This window comes from Hyperoodon ampullatus (genome assembly GCF_949752795.1).
Source record: "Hyperoodon ampullatus genome assembly, chromosome: X".
NCBI lineage: Eukaryota > Metazoa > Chordata > Mammalia > Artiodactyla > Ziphiidae > Hyperoodon > Hyperoodon ampullatus.
Genome location: NC_136913.1, coordinates 29042951 through 29065210, shown reverse-complemented (window position 1 = coordinate 29065210; position 22260 = coordinate 29042951). Strand labels below are relative to the sequence as shown.

The 22260-nt window shown below is 40.0% G+C and overlaps 1 protein-coding gene across 7 annotated transcripts in view; it reads left to right on the top strand.

Annotated features, from left to right (window-relative positions):
• Window positions 1-22260, top strand: part of DMD (dystrophin) — a gene marked incomplete at both ends in the record, with an annotated part of 2093893 nt that overhangs the window by 2000751 nt on the left and 70882 nt on the right. For all 7 annotated transcript variants that reach the window (XM_079728248.1, XM_079728247.1, XM_079728250.1 and 4 more), the window contains one exon: window positions 590-747. In XM_079728248.1, coding sequence (XP_079584374.1) covers window positions 590-747 — 158 coding nt within the window. The remainder of the gene's footprint in view (window positions 1-589; window positions 748-22260) is intronic.

The window sequence follows — 22260 nt, the reverse complement described above, 5'->3', positions numbered from 1 at the left end:
AGTTGACCAAGATATGGTCCCAACCTTGAGGGGGTATCATTCTTCAGCCAAAAAGATACGTATTAAATCAGTGACAGTGTAAAGTGATATGAGCTAATTACGAATATGTACAGCATCCTGTGGGAACATGTACGAGAAACTCAGTGATCGTATGACTTCCTAAAAAAGTCCCAATTTTGATATATTTTGGAATCTGCTGTCCAAAGGGGATGGTGCTTTGGGCCCGTTCTTTGTTTCTTAAGGCTAAAACATTTATTTTATGATTGTGGTCATGTCCTATATATAAAATATTTTCCGAAGAATTATGTTCTGGCTTAGGAAAAACTCACGTGTCAGAACTGTACGTAAGCTCTCATTACTTGCAGGGCTGTAGTTTATTTAAAAGTTGTCACACTTCATATATACACAGTGATGATTAACTTGATCCATAAAAATAATAAATGTGCAGATTACTGCACAGTAGAAGTACACTGTGGGAATATTGGCTACTCTTGAGAATTGGTGCTGGAATTGAGTTGGTCCTTAGATTCTGCCAACATCTACTTGGTTCTGCTTTTTGATGGTTGCAATTCTCTTTTTCCTTTTGTAGACCTTTTCAAGCAAGTGGCCAGTTCAACGGGCTTTTGTGACCAGCGCAGACTGGGCCTCCTTCTGCATGATTCTATCCAGATCCCAAGACAGTTGGGTGAAGTCGCATCCTTTGGGGGCAGTAACATTGAGCCGAGTGTCAGGAGCTGCTTCCAATTTGTAAGTTATTCACCTTCTTAAGTAACATACTTATTCTTTTGTATTTTAGAAATTATTATAAAACCCCACAGAACTGTAGTTTCTCACATTAGCTCTTCCGTAGGCAGGTAGGTAAGGGATTTTTGATATTTGAAACCTCTGTAGGCAGTGGCTTCTGGAACTGTGGGTTTGGGGAGAGAGGACAGTGCAAAGGAAGGGAAAGAAAGCTGCATCTGCAGCCAGAACCCCACAGTTCCTAAGATGTTGGGAGGGAAGGGAGTCTGCATGGTTTAGCGAGGGAGGAAATAAATCTCCAGCCACAGAAATCCTTTGTAAAAAAGAAAATGACCTTTGTCTGTGAGTGTCTTACTCTCTTAGTTTTTTTTTCTAACCTAATTCTGTCATCGTAGCCTTCTTTTCAGTAGCTGTTGGTAAATAGTTAACACAGCTATCTTTTTAAAAAAAAAATAAACTTATTTATTTATTTTTGGCAGCATTGGGCCTTCGTTGCTACGCGCGGGCTTCAGTAGTTGTGGCTCACGGGCTCTAGAGCGCAGGCTCAGTAGTTGTGGCACATGGGCTTAGTTGCTCTGCGGCATGTGGGATCCTCCCAGACCAGGGCTCGAACCCGTGTCCCCTGCATTGGCAGGCGTATTCTTAACCACTGCGCCACCAGGGAAGTCCCTAAAGCTTTCCTTTTGTAACTTTGACATTCCTCTACTGTTCCAAGGCCTGGATGGTGACTTCCCATAGGCTTACAACCAGGTCGGAGGTTTGTACTCTCTGCTAATGTCTGTCACTAGCTCCACACACTCCAGTCCATTCTCTTTCGTATTGCCCCAGTGCCTTTTCCACACCATAATCAGTGTCCCCAGAAACACCCTCTTCCTCCCAAGTGCTTCAGTGCTCCGTTGATAGCCATTTAGTTTGTTTCTATTTTTTGGTAAGATAGATAATGCTGCAGTGAACATCTTTATGTAGTTAGCTCTTTTCTTTGACGCAAGTTTTTCCCTTAGGATAAACTCTCAGAAATGGGATTACCAGATATGAACAGTTTTGTGGCTTTTGATACATATTACCAGATGGCTTTTTGTCAAAAGTTGTTTGTAGTACTACCAGCACTGAAGGAACGAGATATTTGGAGTGTTACATTATTCACGGTGTTCTTATGTTGTTTTTCAAATGCTAAGAACTGTTTTTCTTGTATGGGGTTTCTCAATCCGTCCATGCTAATCTCATTATCGATAGATCTAGGTGTACAAATAACTGGGTTAGACCTGTATGTAGTCTGACCACAGACTAGGATAAAACCATAGAAGGCCTTCTGGGCAGAACACTGTGAATGTTTAGATATTTAGAGCACTTTTAGCATTCATTTAATAGTTCACTGGGCAGAGTAAATAAATGCACACATAATAAGGCCACTTAATGTAGCATTGGATATAGTTTGGATTGTTTTGCCAAAATTATGGCAGATTGGCTATAAAAGTAAAACAGATGTGGAGAAATAAATGCATTTTTTCACCTCATACTCAAATCTCCCAAAACGTGAATAGACTATCACTTCCTCTGGGTTTTTTCTTACATGTTGCTGCATTAACATTTCTACTCCAGAACGCAGACACAAGTAACTTTCACACAATGAATATTAATGGCCATAAATAGTCCAGATCCATTTTTTTCAAAATCCTATTATAAAACAACTTGCAGTGACTTAATTTTTTTTCCAAAGCATTTTCTCTTTAGTCAAGTTTCAGTGACTTTTTACTTTCTAATTGTGAAACCACACACACACACACACACACACACACGTACATACACACGTGTTCGCATACACATATATACACAGTTGTGTGTATCTTGTGACTGAGGTTGAGAGTAACGGTCAGAGCTCGAACCTGCCGACAGCCATCTCTATTGAGAGACGGTTCCTGCCGCAAAGTCAGGCGGGCTGGCCCCAGGGCCACTGGAGCCATTGTCCTGTCACCTCGCGGAATTGATGGTGCTGCAGCCACCGTCACCCTCACTGCAGACTCTGGCTCTCTCTGTCTTTTTTTTTTTTTTAATGTATCTGACATATAACATGGTGTAAATTTAAGGTGTACAACATGTTGATTTGATGCATTTATATATTGTAATATGATTGCCATTGTAGCAGTGGTTAGCGCCATCACATCATATAATTACCATTTCTCTTTTGTGGTGGGAATAAGTAAGCTCTAGCCTCTTGAACTTGGTTGTCGGGACAAGGGGCTGCTGAACAGAAACTCTACTTTCCGTCCTGCCGTCCTCTTATCAGGAGCCCGGTCTGTTCCACGACAGCCTGTTGCATTCTCTTGCGGGATGCTTGCCTTCTTCGCTCACCTGCTTCCTCTTGTTTCGCTCCGTCCCTGTCCCTGTAACAGCTACACTCTGCTCTCAATGTCAGAACTTTGAACTCAGTCCCCTACCTAATCGCATAGTGATTGAACACATCCTGGCTAGCCGGTCTCCAAGCTCTCAGAAAGGTCTTTTGTGAGACTGGGGGGAAATCCATCAAGATATTAACAGTGGTAGCAGGGTGGGGTTTTTTCCCTACTCTTGTATTTTCCAAATTTTCTTCTTTGAACATTTAGCATTAGAAAAAAAAATTAGTAAAGGTGCTAACTTTTCTTTTTAAGGGTAAGAAGCACCTTTTGTATGATTCCTATTCATTGCCACTCATACGCTATTTTCAGGCCTTCTCATCACTTGCATAGATTATTGCACTGTCTTCCTAGCAAGCCTCCTCTAGACCCCCTGGTGCCTTTTGTCCGTCTCACTGCTCTCATACTGATTTTAGAGAAACGTATTCACTGTATGACACCGTCCTTCGAAATCTTCAATTTCTTTTCACGGTCCACTGAATAAATCCTAATTTCTCTACTTAACTCTCAGACCTTTCCTGATCTGTTTCCATAGCTGCCCACGGTTTGCTTTCACTACCAAGTAACAGCTTCTCCCTACCATTTGTACTGACCATGCTTGTAAATAATACTGTTACTACTGATACTGATGGTAATATTTTACCTTTGTTCACACAGTTCTCTCATTTAATCTTCCCAAACCCTTTGAAGAGAATAGAATAAGCAGGTTGGGGGGTTGTTTTTATTGTTGTTTTAATAGATGAACAATTTATCAGCACTGCTGCATTTCCTCAACTGGTGGAAGAGTTTGATTGCTAGTCCAGAGCGCATGCCTCCCCACCCCGCCCATTTTCCTCCTCATCCCCAGATATGCATTTTTTTTATTTTAAGGCTCTCCAGCTTCCCAAGGTGAAATAACAGGCTTTTTTTTTCTGGGTCTCTGCTAGAATACATGATGCCATAACAAAACAGGGAACATAGGAGAGTTGGGGAGAAGAGGAATCCTCATTTTAAGACACTGAGCGTTGGCAAACTGGATGTTGCTAAAAGGCTGTGGTGCACGTCCTGTGGGTACAGAGCCGGGTGAGGTTTATATTACTCAGATTTGGGGGCCCTCTCTACTTGGTAGGAATTGGCAGTCTGCGTGAACAGATCCATTGTGAATTCTTCCTTCAGAATTGGCGTCCTAGCCCTGGCAGGCTTTTCCTCAGCCAGGAGCTCTGGCTATCACCTTGTCTTTCAGAAACCATGCAGCATGCATGAAAATTCAATGTTTGCTGTAGGGAAAGATAACAGGAGTGAAAATGCCCCCTGCCCTTTGTTTGAAGCATATATGACCTTGGGAATGGGGCCGGGCTGGTTCCTTCAGCAAGCTTGTGCTCAAAGGCTGTTCCTTCTACCAGCCTAAGGAAATGAACGGCAGGAAAGTACTTGTTTCTCCTACAGATACATTCCCTGCATCACAGAAGGAGAAGTTGACTTCAGACTATAGTCTTTTTTATTTCCTTTTTTTTGTCACCGACTGGAAAACTTCCTTCTTTTCAAGTCGGTACAGTTAGGAAAGTGTCGGCTTCTGGCTCAGACAAGGGCCTGGCAGGGACGGGAGGACAGCAGAGCAATGTTTTCACGTGCAGTGCTAGCTGGGTGATCTTTTTATAGGTTTCCTCAGCCCATCTGGAGATGGATGGTGGTGATGGTTGCACAACAGTAGGTATACACTTAATACCATTGAACTATCCACCTAAAAATGGTTAAGATCGTAAATTTTATGGTATATGTATCTTACCAAAATTTTTAAAAATTGGAAGAAAGAAACCAAAAACTTTTTAAAAGAAAGAGAAAAGGAATTGCCAAGTCCAAATAAAATGCTTTGCCTATTTAAAAGTCAGTATAGGTCCATCAAGGAATTATCCATGAGGCCAGGAAATGAAGTCACATCTGTGGATTTTAAAAGGGAAAATTCACTATAAACGTATGGATTTGACAGTAGTATCTTCACTGATATTAAAGGAGGCAACAGGATATGTTTCTACATTAGAAGCATATGGCAGTCAACACGTGTACTGGGAAAATGACTCTTTGGGGCAGTAGTAGAAGTAAAGATTTGGAACTAGTTTGTTTTGGAAATACAGCTTCAATGAATGCATCATCGGGTTGATCTGCTTTCATATTCCATGGGATCTTCCCTGTTGACAGAATAGATTGATCCTTACGACCTCTGGCAGTGAGTCAACAGACTGCCCGAAGGAACTTGAGAGATTGTCCCCATCTCTCCTTTTTCAGATGAGAAAACTGAAACCCAGATAGGCAGAGTGAATATTTTCTACATTCTGCAATTATATTTATGTCAGAAGTAGACATCAGGCCCAAGTTCCCTATGTTCCAAGCCAGCATTTCCTTCTGCTAAACCATCTGAGTAGAAATAAATGGCTTTAACCAGTTCAAATATTAGACTGAGCGAAGAAAGTGTTAGCATGATCCTTTATATGAACTTTAGGTTATAATAGGATATGTGGATAAATGAACACTCCTTCACCTACCCCAACACACATGTGTACACACACACTATGATCTTTATTTAAAATACTCGAATCCCAATTTCAGGTGTCTAGTCTACTTCCAAATGAAATGAAATAATATTTCCTCTTAGGTGGGCAAAACTTTACGCTTTTAAATGACTCCAGAAAAGAGTCATGTATCTGTAAATTGGTATTTGGCAGTGCCCTGAGAGGTACTCCCTTCACCCCTCCCCCTGATAGTCTTTGTAGTATTTTCTTCTGTAAACATTTTAAGGACCTTATTGTTTAGACAGAATCGAGTGTACCAACTTTATATTCAACATGCTTCACCTACAAGAGCTTGCGTGCCAAAATCTGTTTATTCTACATCTGTTTTCTGCCTCCTGTTGTATTCATGCATTCAAAATGAATAAGTTGCTTTTTTATCTGTCTTCTGAGTTTTTATATTCCTCTGACAAAAATGAATATCATCTGCACAGTTGCTGTAATATAGAGTGATACAGAAAAGGGAATAAATTACCACCTCAACTGTCGAGAACAGGTGTGTGTGTGTGTGTGTGTGTGTGTGTGTGTGTGTGTGTGTGTAAATAGTAAATCATTCCAGGACATCTGGAGTAGTGAGTGGCAGAGTGGTTAAGCACATAGGCCCTGAAGCTAACTGCCCAGGTTCAAATCCCAGCTCTGCTATTTGCTGGGTGTGCAGCCTTGGGCACATTTCTTGACCTTCCTGGCCCCTAAGCTCCTGGAGCAGTTGTGAGGATTAAGTGAGCTAATAGAGGCAGGGCACTTAGAGTGGTGGGCACATAGTAGGTACTTACTGAGCGTTAGTTATGATTATCTAAAGTGTATTTTAACATGAGAATAGCCCACCAAGATTAACAATTCCTTTTATCCATAACCCAGCATCTACAGATGAGATTTTAGAGACTCTTGAGATGGTGTTAAAGTACCATGCCAACACACTTCTTAACCAGTTTGACAGCATTCCTCATGCCAGTTGATCACATTTTATATTTCCCATCCTTAAAATAACTCCTAAAAAATCTGCTTTGCCTAGGTTTCCTTTGGCCGTTATGGGCCCTTTTGGGACTTCCCTGGTGGTCCAGTTGTTAAGATTCCGCGCTTCCACTGCAGGGGGCGCAGGTTCGATCCCTGGTCGGGGAACTAAGATCCCGTATGCCTGTATGGAGCGGCCTAAAAAAACAAAATAAAGATGTTCCTTCAAAAAAAAAAACAATATGGGCCCTTTGGTCTTACGGACATTCTTTTTCCACCCGTTTGGACTGATGGATACTCACTAATAACTACTATATAAGTTACTAGGGCTTGGTATGTATAAGTAGAGGTAGCATCACCGAGCTCCTACTGGGCCTGCTCATGGACAGAATTCCTGCACATTTTTGGGAAAGACCTTCTATCAGGGTATTATCAGCATTGTCTGGAGTTCACTATTGGTTTTCAGTTGCTCTTCTTTTCTATTTTGACTATAAGCTGTGGTGGTTTACCTTCATAATTATGTCGTGGTTTATGCGGTCAACTTCTCCATGTGGAGTGGTAGATATTTTCTTCACCTGTGTTTCAAAGATAGGTTTGTGTTGGAGTTGAAACCTGTTTCATTTATACACTTACTGCTAAGGAAAAGCACATGCCATTCTGTTTCTCCTTTTTACCCTTCTAGAGCAGAAGTCTCTGTTAGGACCAAATTTTCCTTCCTCTCCTCCCCTCCCCTCCCCTCTTCCCCCTTTCCTACAAAAGCTGAGGCAGAGGTGCTAATGAAAAAAACCTTGTTTTTGAGAGCCTTGCTTTTAGTTGGAAGTGTATTCTGGACTCCCTTTGATCAGTTCACCATTAATTCTAATTCAAACTGATACTTACCCACAAAGCTCAGAGAAACAAGGAAATATGAGTTCAACATTTACCATTTTCTTTTTTCACATGTTTGTCACTGGCTTGTAAATTGGATTTTTTTTAAAAATCTGTCTTTCTACAAAGATTATTTAAGATGAAGGGAAGTGCAAAACTTCTTCCTGGGATACCCTTATCTGTTTGTTCAGGGTGTCTTGATACACTAACAGCTAAAGGGTTTTTTTTTGTTTGCTTTGGGTTTTGGGGGAGGGCATTTGAAAAAATAGTAAAAAAAAAAAAAAAAAATTCTAATTAGCTTTTTTTTTAAGCTACATTAAAAAAATACAGTACAGTCTGTCCCATTGTTCACTTCTCTGAGTTTAGACATATAGTTTTGTCACCACCACTACAATCAAGACAGAACATTTGCATCACCCCTAACATTCCCTCTTGTTTTGTTGTCATCCTGCCTGCTCCCAGTCTCTGTATTCTGTTCCTATACGTTTGCCTCTTCCTGAACTGGATTTTAAATGATTGTAGGAGGCAGCAGTGGAAGAGTTAATGTGCTGTCTTGTACTTAAGCATACTTTGTCCTGATACCTACTTGAGAAAAGATATTCCATGATATCTACAGGCAGATATATGTGCTCTACCATGTATCTGTGAAAGTTTTCTGTTAAATAAGAACTCTCTAGCATAAATTAATAACATTGAGTATACTTACAGGTTTGCATAGATTTAAGAATTGTGCTTCTGTTCCCTGGAGCCGTGGTGTTAATTGGTTTGTTAGTCAGGTGGAATGGAAAGCCTGAGGTCAGGACAGTTGTCCTTGAACATGTAAATGAAGAGTGGATAATCACTGTGTGTTATTGTTTGGGCTTATTTTATCTTTAATGGGTGATTCAGTGTCCTGATTAATATTAGAGCAGTGACTGCTGGCCTCCAACCTGCTCATTATCTTCAGAACTTTAAATAAAATACTTGATTTCTACCCAAGACAGCAGTTATGGGAAGCCTTTTACTTCTTCTTGTCTCATGAACACAGCTGTTGACCTCTCAATCCTTATTTCAAACAAGAAAAATTTCTGGTAATGTTGGGCTTCTTAAACTCGTATTGATGGCTGAAAATTCATAGTCGGGTATCTGGGGAAAGCACATCTCGGCCGAGTACATGAGGGGACACATTAGAGCAATGAAGCTAAGAGAACAGGGAGGACATCAGTTTGGTGTTAGGTTTGTGTTTTGCGAGAAAACTAGTCCTGAAGAGTTTTTCACATTTTATACCATTGGTATTAATGCACTTCCCCCTCCCCTTTCGCAGTTATCACAGTTCCTTACACTCTTGCCTTCCTTGCCCTCCCCCAGGAAGGGGTGCTTGGTAAGAAACAATGGTTTCCAACCAGTGTTTTATTTTGAAAAAATTTCAAGTATAAAGAAGAGTTGAAAGGATAGTATGATCAACACCTCTATGTCTCGTACATCTGTCCAAGCCCTGGTTAGCGTTTTGCCCCATTCACATTTCACTTTTCCCATGTATGTGTGCATTTGAATCTACACACACAGACACATCTTTCTCCTTTACCATTTAAAGGTAAAAGGCCATCATACCATAAAACATAAACCCCTGAACATTTCACCATATATCTTGTTTCAAAAAGACTTTCTCCTGCAAAACTGCAATACCGTTGCCACACACAAGTTTAACATTAAGTCAGTGATACCATCTAGCATGCAGTCCACATCGAAATGTCCCCATGGCTTCGGAATGTTCCTTATTTCTGGTAGTTTTCTTCCAGGATCCAGTCAAGGTCTTTGTCTTTCATTGGCTTGTCATGCCTCTGTACTTTCACTTAATCTGAACAGTCTCCCAGCATTTTTTGTTTTTTTTCATTCATGATATTGACAGTTTTGAAGAGTCCAAGCAGCTTTCTTAAGAATGTCCCATATTCTGGATTTTTCTGCTTGTTTCTTTGGATTAGATTCAGGTTGAATTTTTTTGTTTTGGCAAGAGGACGATAGAGGCGCTGCTGTGTCTTTCCCACTACATCACAACTGGAGGGACAAAATGACACTGGGTTCTTATCAGTAATGCTAAGAATGGTAAGGTGGTGTCAGATATTTTCTTTGTAAAAGTATCCTTTTCCCTTTGTAAATTAGAAAGTCATTTTTGTGATATTTTGAGCGCTTGTGATCATCCTGTTCCTCAACAGCCTTTCACCCTATGGTTTTAGCCTCCACTGATGATCCTTTTCTAATTCAGTGATTACATTAGTGGTTGCCTAATAGTGGTTTTCTCATTCTACCATTCTTTCTGCACGTATTAGCTGGTTTTCTTCTGTAACAGAGCTCCCACTTTTCCCCTCCCTTTTTCTGAGTATCACCATGGACATCCAGGGTGATTTTGCGTGTAGAGAGAATGGGACTTCTCCTGACTGAGCTGCCTTTGGATACTATTTTTGCCATGACAGTGCTTAAAACACCAGTGCGTGGAATTAACCGTCCTTTCCCCCCGTAACAATGTAAGCATGTGTCTGATAAATACATTTCCATATCAGCCAACTCTTTTGTGGGACCAAGTCATATAACATGAGTTATGTGCTAATGAGGACTGAGAAACTCATAGGCTTTTCTGTTTCTTTTTTCCCTTTTGCTACCTCAACTTATGTTAACCTGCACCTGTCAGTCCATGTAGCTCATGTATGTCATAGCATCTAATGGTAGGAGGAAGGACACGTAATGTCAAAAAGAAGGAGGAAAGGAGACGATCAGAAGAGATAAGAGTATGCATTTATCTCGGTGCTTATTGAATATTCAATTGTATCTTCATGTAGCTCTCAGTAGACCAGCACGGAATTCAGTTCAAGATTGGTACCTGGGCATTGTCTCAGGTAGGCCATATTTAGATATCAGAGCCTCTCGTACTCTTGGCCAAGTTAAAGATTCAAAAGATTTTGGAGGTCAGCCTTGTATGTTCCCATCGGAAATCACTTTTGTCCACCCTTCTTTAAAAACTCCTTTAGGCATACATATTTCAGTCTTCAATAATAGATGATCTTGAGCTGTTTCCTCTTTGAGCCTTTTTTCATCTGTAACATCAAGTGAAACATTATCTCAAGAGTTACTTATCCCCAGGTTTCTTTGATTTTATATGCTAAGTGTTGTAAATGGAAAAGGCAGAAAGGGATATGGATTACTGTATATACTTTAAAGCTTGGTCATTATCAGCCAAGTCTTACCTGATCTTCTGGGTAACAATTCTTGTAACAGAGATATAAGATACAGAAAACAGTCTTATATGTATAGTGTGGCCTTTCACTTGAGGTCAACTGTTCTCTGAATAGAAGTAGCATAGACTAAGAACAAGATGTGAAAAACATTGTGTGGAGCCTCATATAAATGATCCCTGGTGCCCCTACACTATAGTTTCCTCAACAACTCAAAGGTAAGACATAAGGATCTTATGTCTAAGATGATCAAAATGCCACCTTCCTTCTGTTTTATTTGTTACATTCAGGTTTCGTATAGTTTTATAGCAGATTTTTTATCACTCATTTGATTTTCATAAAAACTGGGATTGTTTGGAAGAAGAGTCATTAATATTCTTTACAACTTGTTCTTGTTCCTCCTTTTATGTTCGTTGCTAGTGCAGACTTCTCTCTTATGTAAAATATTCCACTGATGCCCTTGGTAGATTTAGAGGTTGTTAAAGAAATCGTAATAACAGCTCAGGGAACAGTCAGGAACTGCCTGTCCTATACAGTCTGACCCTGGCTAACCATTCTCTTTGTAGTTCTAAATCTTGTGTACAGACTGTAATTCACAAAACAGTTTTGATCAATTTGAATTCAGCAAATCTTTCCAAACACTAGGGCTTTTTGCAATCAGGACCAGGAAAGTTGGGTTGTCAGCTATTAATGCTATAACCTATTAACAGTGGCAGCGATATTGAAAGGGTTATTTGGATTTATGAAGGGAACATTTTACTAGTGAAAACAGCAGATGAAAATGGCCAGGAAGGAGAGATTAACCTTTTTTAAAAATCTGTGGTTTGTCCCCAGTATTTCCATAAATTTCTGTCAATAAGAATGTTTGGAAGTTCTATTCATGCATATGAATGCATGCAATATTTATAAATTTACTTACTGTTTTTCTTTGAAATGGGCAGGAACTCTACTAAAGAAATGAAAACATACACTCACACATGTACACACACACATACACATACACACGCACACTCTTGTACTAGCTGACTGCCTTAACCTTGCTTTGGTTAATTATTTACCATGAATAAATAAATTTCTGTTATTTGTCATGAAATACATTGTATAGAGTTTCTATTTGAAAAGCAACCTGATTTCAAATCAGGGTCTATGATTAGCATGTTCCCTTGTTACTTCCAGTTTGGGCTTTTTAAATTTATCAATCCTTTCTCTTTCCTCTTTCCACAATATGTAAGTATATTTTTAGCTTGAAATTTTAAAAATTGAGGTATAATTGACATATAACATGGTATAAGTTTAATGTACAACCTTAAAATTTTTTGAGGTATAATTGACATATAAGATTTTATAGTTTAATGTGCAATGTGTTGATTTGACACTTGTATTGCACTATGAGTACCACCCTAGTATTAGCTAACACCTCTCCCACGTCACAGAATTACCATTTCTCTTTTGTGGTGAGAACAATTGAGATCTAGTCTCTTAGCAACTTTGAAGTTTATAATACAGTATTGTTGACTATAATCACTGTGCTGTGCATTAGATCTCCAAAACTTATTTATCTACTAGCTGTAAGTGGATAATCTCCCCAGTTCCCCTACCCTCAGCCTCTAATAACCACCATTCTACTCTGTTTTGGGGAGTTCAGCTTTTTAGATTCCACATATAAGTGATACCATACATATCTGTCTTTCTCTGAGTTATCTCACTTAGCATAACACCCTCAAGGTCCTTCTATATTGTCAAAAATGGCAAGATTTCCTTCTTTTTCATGGATGAATGAATGATATTCTACTGTATATATGCACACCACATCTTTTTTTATCCATTCGTCCATTGACAGACACTTAGATTGTTTCCACGTCTTGGCTATTGTGAATAATGCTGCAGTGAACATGGGAGTACAGATGTTTCTGCAATATCCTGTTTTCGTTTCCTTTGGATATATACCTAGAAGTGCAGTTGCTGGATCCCATGGTAGATCTATTTTTAATTTTTTGAGGGACCTCCATACTGTTTTCCATGACGGCTAAACCAATTTACATTCCCACCAACAGTGCACAAGGGTTCCCTTTTCTCCAGTCTCTCCAGTGCTTATCTCTTGTCTTCTTGATGATAACCATTCTAACAGGTATGAAACGACATCTCATTTCTCTGTCCACAACGTGTTAACCAATGTAGCCGTTCTCTACCAATCAGTAATTGAACAGGCCTATCGTAGCTTCTCGGCTTCTGTGTTGTAGAGGATAGCTGCCTGCCTGTTAGGTGCCCTGTAGCATTTAGTTAATCAGAGTGGACCCATGTTGGTTTCTTAGTTTTGACACATGAACCATGGCCATGTAAGGTGTTAACGTTCGGGCAAGGTTTCTCAATCTTGGCACTACTGACACTTTGGCCTGGAAGATTCTTTGTTGTAGGGGGCTGTTCTGTGCATTGTTGGATGTTTAGCAGGATCCTGACCTGTCTCTGTACCCCAGTTGTGACAACCAAAAACGTCTCTAGACATTGTCAGATGTCCTCTGAGGAACAGAATTGTCTCTGACCTCGAGCATGGCTGCCTGCCTGTGAGGTTCCCTTCAGGCCCCCAGTATAAATTTTGCATCTTCCTACATTTTAAGCCAGATCGTTCTAAATATACCCTCCAAATCCAGAAATAGACTATGGATTAGCCTTTTGCGCGTGATACTGTAGCAGACAAACCAACAGAGGCCATTTACTTTAAAAACTATTTAAAAGTAAACTGGGTGTTTGAGAATGTACTTATTTTGTCTTCTGTTCCTTAGACAACCCTTATGAGTTTTTTTCTTTTTCTTTTTTTTTTCTCTTCAGGATGAGTAGGCAGTATTTTTTTTATTCTAACCTCATTCAGATATTATAATCCTTTTAATTATCGTGATCACAGTTTAATTCCCACCCATCATTCAATTCAGCAAACCTTCATGGAAGGTGTAGAAACATAGTTCCTGTCTTTAAATAACCTGCAACCTAGGAGAGAAACGAAGGAGGTTTAGACAAGTATTGTTTCCAGAGCAAAAGGTGGTTCCTTTTTATCATCTGAGAACTACTGGGTACAGTCTCTTACATAATGTTTACTTTTCTCCATACTAAGTTTTTTCAGTTTATTAAGGATTGACGTGGTTTTTCAAAAGCCTGACAATTGCGATTCCAGTTACCTTCTCTTAAAAATATGGTGTATGTGTTTTTGGCAGTTGGAGTGTGGGGCTTGCTGAGAAACCTTGCCATTGCATTTCTTCTGTGGCCATGAGCTGATACTGTTAGCCTGAGAGAAAAGTAAATATTCAGGTTGACACCCTGGTAGCCATTCAGAGCCTGGCCCTTGAGTTCCTAAGGCTTTATGGAAAGCACAACGGGAAAGAAACCCAAAAGTTATTCTGAACCCTGGCAAATCCCCTAACTCCCAACTTGCCACGTAATGTCCTTTGAAATTATTATGTTGGTAATTACATCCCTTGGCTAGAAATTCCAGATACTGGGATTCTGGGATTCCTTTAACTGTCTGTTTTTGTTTTGTTTTTTTAAATATTTATTTATTTACTTTGCCTGTGCCGGGTCTTAGTTGTGGCACGCGGGATCTTCATTGCAGCATGCCGGCTCTTAGTTGCAGCATGCGGGATCTTTAGTTGCGGCATGTGGACTTCTTAGTTGCAGCATGCGGGCTCTTAGTTGCGGCATGCATGCAGAATTTAGTTCCCTGACTGGGGATCGAACCCGGGCCCCCTGCATAGGGAACGTGGAGTCTTACTCACTGGACCACCAGAGAAGTTCCCCCTTTAACTGTCTCTGTATGTTGTTAAGATGACATCTGTATAAAGCCACCCTGCCATATGCTGTAAGGCAGCAGCAATAATTACAGTGGATTCCTTCCCTAGCCTCCATGCTGTGGGTAGTTGCTGACAGGAGAGGACCAAGAGAGAAGGAGTGGAGATGCAGGATACTTGCATACTGTGGCTGTCACAGTGGAAGGAGCTGCGATATCCTTGCTTTGTGTGTGTGCATGCGAGCCATAAAAGAGGAAAGAGGAGGTATTGCCCAAAACAAACAAACAAACAAAAAACCAAAACAAAACCCAAGGCTAAATGGCCCATTCTAAGAGTTTTTGCTTAGATGGTTTGAAACTGGCATTTAGGGGCAGGGGCAAGGTCATCCTTGATAGCAAGAGAAGCTACCTGAGACCTATATGTAGGTTGGCAGATAATGGCACCTACAAGGATGATCTCAATCCATTGCCACCATACCTGTCTTTTGACCTCAGCAACTTCCTGTCATTCCAAACTAACCTATTTATTTTTTTCTAGAATGATCAAAATGTAATTTCAGCTGGGTTTTAGTTCCAGTTCTTGTAGCTCTTTAGAGACACTTGCCTGATTTTTAATTCTTCCCTTCTTCATCGCCGGACAAAAGGAGAGGGAATATAACACTAGGATACAGAATGGTTCGTAGTAAACATGAAAGATCGAAACAGAATGAGAATGTGAATCCCCGTATCTTGTCTTCAGTGCTGTCAGTTGGCATAGCCGAGTGGTTTTAAAAGAGCCAAAATGATGGATCTTGCGTCTTAGGAGTTAGGAAGAATCTTGAGAATTTCCAGCCTTTAAGCACAGGAGAATCTATGGTATTTTGAAAGGGGAGAACATTCTCTAGCTTCCCTTGGTGATTCACACTAATGCTTTAACAACTTTCATTATCAGGAAATGCTTCCGTATGAGTTACAGCCTTGTTCTGTCCTCAGTGGAGAAATCGAACAGCTGGTCACAGGCCTCTATGGAAGAGCCATTCACATAATTGAAAACTGTTATTAAATCGCCCCTTCAGCCACTCTGTCTTGCACAGTTTTGTGTTTTTTGGGTGTTTTTTAATGACTAAATAATCCCAATTCCCTTAAACTGTTCTCATAGGTCTTTCAAACCCTTTAATTATTGCTCTGCCTTTCTGCCAAGCCTTCTCTAAGTTCTGGGTCAGCTATAGCCACCAGAACTAGACACCGTTTTCTAAGAAGGCTTTGAACAGTACTTAGGGTAATGTGATCATTTCTTCACACTATACTTGCTATGCCTTTATTATACATCACAGACATGGTCTTTTTCCCCCCCTTTATTTTGGACACCTACATTTGTTGCTGACTCATGGCCAGATTTTTTTCTGTCTTCCAGAATGAATAGAAGCCTTCTGTTAATATTATGCTTTCTGTATTAAGCCTGAATTCTTTCTTTGTAGCATGTCTTTGAATCTATCATTAAACCAACTATCATTTAAACCTAAGTCAGGGAAATAGATATAGGTTCAGATTAGGCAACAATAAACCCCATGTTTTAAATTGGAATGAATTAGCAGTACTTTTCAATTTGCTGTCTTTCGTTGATGGTTTTTGTCCTAGCTCGAAAGGGTTATTTTGATGAATTTAGTTTCTAGACCAGTGGAGCAAGAGATTGCTGTAGGACATATTGTAGCCGAAACTTGCTGTTCTTTTGACACAGTCTCTCATTGTATCTTTGTTTACAAGATGGAGAAACACATTCAGTAGAGACTAAATAATAATATAACTGGAAAGAGTCACAGTCCAACAACCAGAGAGGGCTGGATTCTGGATTTGTGTTGACCAGAGGTACAGTCTGTAGAGTGCGGGCCATGTGTGACCTTGGCCTGTTTGATATAGTCACTAGTGACTTTTCGGTGAAGACAGAACACATGTTTTAAAATGTAAAACTTACACAGAGTTGGGAAGAATGGCTAATTCATTGGCTGTAAGAGTCAGGATTCTTAAAGATATAGATGAGATTATACAGTGGGCTAAAACTAACAGGAAAGTCCTTGACAGAAGTGGAAGGAAACAAATCCCAAATGAACGAGTACAAAATGGAGGAATCACTGGAAACAGCCAAACACTGCATTTCTTATCATGCCCAACAGTGCATTAGTACCTTCTGTTTACAAGCCTTATAACTTAAAAAAAAAAGATAAATGTCCTGGGATCACTGAATAATTAGTGTGGGAAACTCTGAGGTCAAATAAGGTTTAATGTGTTTCTTTACTGACAGCCATCTCAGCTTTTAGTATGTTAACACGCATTAAGAATTTTAAGAGACAGATATAATGTGCAATGTGTCCTTAATTAATTTGACCTTCTCTTCATGAAACATTTTGCTGGATCATTGATCTGCTGGACACACTGGGAAACACTGACCCAGAGATTTTAGTTGAGTAGAAACCCTGTGTGAGCCTATAGTACAGAACAAAAGAAAGTCATCCAGTTACACTGTCCAGAGAAATGGAGGTACCATTCACAGCAGATCATAGCTGGAAAATAGTTTTCTAAAGGACAATGGCAAACCAAGCCATGTCATATGAGGAAGAAATAAAAGGAATAGGGATGAAGAGGCGTGGACAGACATGACAGCTCTGGTAAAATATTTAAAGGGATTTGTGAAGGCTGAGAACTTCTGGGTTTCTGGTCAAACATATAATAATAATGACGATAACAATAGCAAACACTGACGTGGCTATTGTTACATGCCAGACATTGTCCCAGGTGCCTTTCATTTAAATCTTAAAGCAACCCTAGGAGGTAGGTGCTATTAATAGTTCCATTTTGTGGCAGAGGAAAATTAATACACAGAAAGATAAAGTTATTTTCCCAAGGTAACACAGTCAGTGGCAAAGCTGGGACTTGAATGCTTGTGGTTGGACTCTGGAGCCTCTGGTCCTATTGGCTGTGCTGGTGGATTTCAGCTCAGTGTGATGAAGCACTTCCGACAGGGGTACCTGTACACAAACGTTCAGGATCATCCATTTGCTCCCTCACACGGGTGGTATTTATATAGCGGCTATAAGAACACACTGACATTGGGTAAGTTTGAACTCGGTGACTGCTGAAAGTCTTACAGCTCTGTGGTGCCATTCCAAAAGTATGAATTCACTTCCATGGTCCCTTTTATCTTCAGATTCTATAATTCTTTTTTAATTTTTAAGAACATTTTCACAAAGTACCTCTGTGATGGCACTCTACACAGAGAGAAGTACTCAACAAAAGCTTTTGATCAGTAGCTTGAGTTGATACCATTTTGCAGCTAGGAAATTCAAGGTTAAACAGCTCATTATAATGGTGTTAAATTTATAATCAGGGATAACGAGTGGAGTACTACTGAAGTAGTATTACAAGCCAAATGACCTGTCGGTCCAGATCCTACTATTTGGTTGGCCAAAGAGTTCATTTGCACTTTTTGTCTAGAGTGTGAATAGATTCCTTATTAGCAAACCACATTCCAAGAGAAGCAACATGGGTTTGCCGTTCATATACTCATTACTTGTATGATACTAAATATCCCATCATGTATTCAGTGTAAATTGGTCTCAGAATAGGTAGTGCCGTTTGGTTGGCTCTTGGCAAAAGCAAATGAAAATTGTCTCTGGAGAAGGCACTTTCATTCTAGGGCTCAAAGTATCTCCAGAAAATATTTTTAAGGTTATTATAGTTCATAGTAAAGAGAATTAAGCCCACAAGCAACTAAAGTGAGTGAGAACCAGCAGAAATAACAGACCCCTGAAGCAGACCTGCAATAATTTCATATCTTGGAATCATTAGAAAGAGAGGATTTTTTAAAAACTATATACTCTGTCAAAAAAATAAGAAACAACATTGAAAAATATCTTTAAGGAACCACAGACTTCAGAAGTGACCTTAAAAATGACCAAATAGGGCTCCCCCAGGCAGCTGACGTGAACCCGGTCTCCTCAGGACCCACTGGGGCTTTGGCTTCTTGAACACAGGGGGCTGAGTCCATGCTGACAGCCCAGGGGCTTCAGAACAACACGGGGTCGAGTCCATGCTAACGGGAGCCAAGTCTCCTCAGGACTTGCTGGGGCTTTGGCTTTGGGACATTGTGGGGTCCAGTTCACGCTGACAGGAGCCCCGTCTCCTCAAGGCTTGCCAGGAGGTGGTGCGGCTGAAGGAAAAGGTAATCCACAGGACCCAAGACATGGTACCTACTAATATACTCTTCCCACGGTGCCTCTTAATACCATGTGGACTCCTACAAGGGAAATAAGTATCACAACTTTGGCTGAACTTGGTCTGTCCGTATGGCTGACAGGGTCTTGGTGCTCTGGACAGGTGTCAGGCCTGTGCCTCTGAGGTAGGAGAGCTGAGTTCAGGACATTGGTCCACCAGAGACCTCCTGGCTCCATGTAATATCAAATGGTGAAAATCTCCCAGAGATCTCCATCTCAATGCTAAGACCCAGCTCCACCTAATGACCAGCTAGCTGCAGTGCTGGACACCCTATGCCAAACAACTAGCAAGACAGAAACAACCCCACCCATTAGCAGAGAGGCTGCCTAAAATCATAATAAGGTCACAGGCACCCTGAAACACACCACTGGGCGCAGTCCTGCCCACCAGAAAGACAAGATCCAGCCTCATCCACCAGATCACAGGCAACAGTCCCCTCCACCAGGAAGCCTACACAAGCCACTGAACCAACCTTAGCCACTGGGGGTGGACACCAAAAACAAAAGGAACTACGAACCTGCAACCTGTGAAAAGGAGACCCCTAACACAGTAAGTGAAGCAAAATGAGAAGACAGAGAAACACACAGCAGATGAAGGAGCAAGGCAAAAACCCACGAGACCAAACAAATGAAGAGGAAATAGGCAGTCTACCTGAAAAAGAATTCAGAGTAATGACAATAAAGATGATCCAAAATCTTGGAAATAGAATGGAGAAAATACAAGAAACTTTTAACAAGGACCTAGAAGAACTAAGGAGCAAACAAACAGTGATGAACAACGCAATACATGAAATTAAATATTCTCTAGAAGGGATCAATAGCAGAGTAACTGAGGCAGAAGAACGGATAAGTGACCTGGAAGATAAAATAGCGGAAATAACTACCGCAGAGCAGAATAAAAAAAAAAGAATGAAAAGAATTGAGGACAGTCTCAGAGACCACTGGGACAACGTTAAACGCACCAACATTCGAATTATAGGGGTCCCAGAAGAAGAAGAGAAAAAGAAATGGACTGAGAAAATATGTGAGGAGATTATAGTTGAAAACTTCCCCAATATGGGAAAAGAAATAGTCAATCAAGTCCAGGAAGCACCGAGTCCCGTACAGGATAAATCCAAGGAGAAACATGCCAAGACACATATTAAACAAAGTATCAAAAATTAAATACAAAGAAAAAATATTAAAAGCAGCAAGAGAAAAGCAACAAATAACATACAAGGGAATCCCCATAAGGTTAACAGCTGATCTTTCAACAGAAACTCTGCAAGCCAGAAGGGAGTGGCAAGACATGCTTAAAGTGATGAAAGGGAAAAAGCTACAACCAAGATTACTCTATCCAGCAAGGATCACATTCAGATTCAATGGAGAAATTAAAACCTTTACAGACAAGCAAAAGCTGAGAGAGTTCAGCACCACCAAACCAGCTATACAACAAATGCTAAAGGATCTTCTCTAGGCAGGAAACACAAGAGAAGGAAAAGACTTACAATAACAAACCCCAAACAATTAAGAAAATGGTAATAGGAACATACATATCAGTAATTACCTTAAATGTAAATGCTCCAACCAAAAGACATAGACTGGCTGAATGGATACAAAAACAAGACCTGTATATACGCTGCCTACAAGAGACGCACTTCAGACCTAGGGAAACATACAGACTGAAAGGGAGGGGATGGAAACAGATATTCCATGCAAATGGAAATCAAAAGAAAGCTGGAGTAGCAATTCTCATATCAGACAAAATAGACTTTAAAATGAAGAATGTTACAAGAGACAAAGAAGGACACTACACAGTGATCAAGGGATCAATCCAAGAAGAAGATATAACAATTGTAAATACTTACACATCCAAGATAGGAGCACCTCAATACATAAGGCAAATGCTAACAGCCATAAAAGGGGAAATCGACAGTAACACATTCATAGTAGGGGACTTTAACACCCCACTTTCACCAATGGACAGATCATCCAAAATGAAAAGAAATAAGGGAACACAAGCTTTAAATGATACATTAAAGAAGACGGACTTAATTGATACTTATATGACATTCCATCCCCAAAAAACAGAATAAACTTTGTCCCAATAAAGATGTTAAAAAATGACCAAATACAACTTATAGATACTAAAAAGTACAATAATCAAAATTTAAAACTTAATGTATGGGCTTACAGTAGACTGGATGCTGCTAAAGAGAGAACTAGATACCCAGGCGGTAGGGCAGAAGGAAGTATTGGGAATGAAGCACAGAAAGACCGAAAATAGAGGGAAACTAAGGAAAGCCTGTTCAGAGAAATGGAGGTTAGATTGAGAAAGTCTACCATTTCCCTAATAGGTTTCTGTAAGCAGAGGAGAGAGGGAATGGAGAAGAGGCAGTATTTGTTGAGATCATGACTGAGAAGATTCCAGAGCTGACTAAAGAGTCTAACCCACAGGTTCATGAAGCCCCATGAATCCTAAAAGGTATCAGTAAAATCTTAGAAGTACAGTACAAGACAGGAAAAGGACAGATGACCTTCAAGGGACCAACAGCTTCACAGCTGACTTGTCAACAGTTAGCAGCAGAGAAAGTGAGGTAAAGGTGGAATGATATTTCAGTGTACTGAAACAAAATCAAAACAAACAAAACAAAACACAACAACAAAACCAAAAAAACCCTTTCAATCTAAAAACCTATACCCAATGAGGATAGCTATCAAGAATGTGCATAGAAAAAGAGACTTTCAGGCAAATAGAATCTGAGAAATTTGCCATCAACAGACACTTAACAAAAGGAAATACTGAAGGATACACTTTGGCAGAACTGATCCCAGACGGGAGATTTGAGATGAAGGACGCAAGGAGAAACAAACCCCCCAAAAGTGGTCAATATATGGGTCAATCTAACAGTATAAAAACACAAAACGCTGTCTTGTAGGGTTAAAAACAACATATAATTAAAATCTTGACTGTGGTAACATACCAATCAAGTGATGGATAAGTAATATTTTGAATTTTCTAAGATCATTGTACTCGCTGGGAAGAATGGTATTTATTAGACTCCAAAAGAGAGAACTAGAGACAGACAGACAGACAGAAAAGCAGCAGGCCACCATGAAAACAGCACTAGACCAGGAGGTTTGGTTGCTAGTATCAGCTCTGCTGCCAGGGAGTTAGTTGTCTGGACTTTGAAAAAGCCACTTCTCTCATCTACATCTCAGCTGTCCTGTCTGTAAAATGAAGCTTTGGGACCAGATGAATTGTAAAGCCTCTTCATTATGATTCTATGAAACACTGAGAAACAGATTCACTAGAAAAAAAGGGAGCAGTAGTTCCTTGAGTTGTTTTTTTTTCTTTTTCTCCTTTGAAATTTTATCCATAAACGCTTGCGTTTTACTTCTGGCTAACTTTTATGTATCTGTTCCAAAACTGGAGCTAAATATAGTCTCTCCCCGTGTGTATTTTGCTTTACTTTTTCCGTTTGTTTGTTTTGCTTTGCTTTCTTGTCATCTAGTAGCCAAACAGAGTAATAGCAGTTTCCCAAAACTTTAGGGGTAGGT